General features: G+C 49.2%; 1 protein-coding gene across 1 annotated transcript; it reads right to left on the reverse strand.

Moving 5' to 3' along the window:
• Positions 1-727: 727 nt before the first annotated feature.
• Positions 728-1,852, reverse strand: LOC306924397 (formyl peptide receptor 2-like; the record flags this gene model as incomplete). The annotated part of the gene is made up of 1 exon (XM_079502891.1): positions 728-1,852. The coding sequence occupies one exon, from the start codon at positions 1,850-1,852 to the stop codon at positions 728-730; it is 1,125 nt and encodes a 374-aa protein (XP_079359017.1).
• Between the last annotated feature and the right edge of the window lie 268 nt (positions 1,853-2,120).

The raw sequence follows: 2,120 nt of genomic DNA on the forward strand, positions 1-2,120 counted from the left end.
TTGTGGGCGGGTTCTTGGCTGGGGGGAGGGGCTGCAGGGCTGTTGCTAAAGCAGCTAACTCCACCGCCTCTCCCCATTTCATCCAAGTAATATTGACCATATATAAAAAGTCACAACAACAACTTTGATGAGGCAATATTGCATTGTTTTAAAAATATAAGGTTTTCATAATCCCCTGAAAACTTTATATTTTAATTTCCTGAAAAATGAACATTTTGGAGTTAGGTGGTTTATTCCCGACAGCAGATATATTGTCATCATCGTTTCAATCTTCTACACAAATTACAGTACATCCAAAGACCACGCTAAACCAGTCTGTGACAGGACAGTCTCTAGACCCTAAACCAGTGTCTCAGACAGTCTCTAAACCTTAAACCAGTGTCTCAGACAGTCTCTAAACCTTAAACCAGTGTCTCAGACAGTCTCTAGACCCCAAATCAGTGTCTCAGACAGTCTCTAAACCCTAAACCAGTGTCTCAGACAGTCTCTAAACCTTAAACCAGTGTCTCAGACAGTCTCTAGACCCCAAATCAGTGTCTCAGACAGTCTATAAACCCTAAACCAGTGTCTCAGACAGTCTATAAACCCTAAACCAGTGTCTCAGACAGTCTCTAGACCCCAAATCAGTGTCTCAGACAGTCTCTAGACCCTAAACCCTAAACCAGTGTCTCAGACAGTCTCTAAACCTTAAACCAGTGTCTCAGACAGGACAGTCTCCTGACAGGTTTTAGGTTCCGGGTGGAACGGTGCTACCCTCTGTCTCAGACAGGGTGATCATTTGGATGACGTCTGGGTCTGTGGGAGTGTTGCTGGTCTGAGGAGGCTCTTCAGTCTCTGGACTGGTGACGTCTGGGTCTGTGGGAGTGTTGCTGGTCTGAGGAGGCTCTTCAGTCTCTGGACTGGTGACGTCTGGGTCTGTGGGAGGGTTGCTGGTCTGAGGAGGCTCTTCAGCGAAGGCTTTCTCCAGAACCTTTAGGATGGACCTGCAGCGCAACACGTCCTTGAAACCCTTACTGAACACGTACAGCAGCGGGTTCACGCAGCTGTTGACGAGAGCCAGGGCGAGGGTTATGGGTTCCCCTAAGTCTTGCACCAAACGCAGTTCGTAACTGTACTCTATCAGACCCGTCAGATAACACACTCTAATCAGCCGTATGATGTGGAAGGGGATCCAGCACAGGAAGAACGCGGCGATAACAGTTGCTATGGTTTTGAAGGAGCGACCTGACTGGCCGGCCAGTTGGTTGTTCCGGAGCCGGTAGATGATGACGGAATAGCAGGAGACGATGACGGAGAAAGGAACCACGAATCCCACGACGACGTTAGTGGTGATGCCTGCGGTTCTGATTTCATAGGCTTTGGAGCACCGGACCTCATCATCACCGTAGGGCTCTGTGTACCTTAAGATGAAGTAAGGGATGCTGGGAGCCAAGGCCATCACCCAGACTCCCAGACTGACCCAGGATGCCTTTCTGACGGTACGGTATCCACTGCACCGTGCCCACAGTGGACACACCACACCAACACATCTGTCCACACTGATGACCGCAAGGGTGAAAATACTGGCATTTTCATGTGGAAAAACAATATTGTCCAATTTGCACATGAACGGCTCAAAAGGCCCGTACAGAGCACCCTGTATGATTCTCAGCGGCAGGACTGCTGTAACCAGGAAGTCGGCCACAGCGAGGTTGAGATACCAAACGGTGCTGACGGTTTTCTTCATCCTGAAGCCCGTCGCCCAGATGACCACACCGTTCCCCAACACGCCGAGCACACACACCACGCTGTAGATGACCATGGGCACGATGCGGCGGTATTTGTCGATTGTATCCCAGTCCCAATCCCCCATCGTCCCCATTGTCCTGAAACCCAAATATAAGAAAATAATGAATATAAGACCATGCTTTGTTTTAACACGCCATGTATTATTATTATTATTACTTGCGCAAGCAGAGCGTGCAAGTAATGTTATCAGTCAGGTGCTACGATGCGCGTGTCCGGGGCCAGCACATGTTATGACGTCATATGCTGGCACGAAGCTGACCGTGCAGGTATGTTTTCCGTCATGCTACGAAGCATATGTCCCATGACGTGATGAAGATATGTACCAATGTCCC

The sequence above is a fragment of the Electrona antarctica genome, assembly GCF_951216825.1.
Source record: "Electrona antarctica genome assembly, chromosome: 6".
NCBI classification, from domain to species: Eukaryota; Metazoa; Chordata; class Actinopteri; order Myctophiformes; family Myctophidae; genus Electrona; species Electrona antarctica.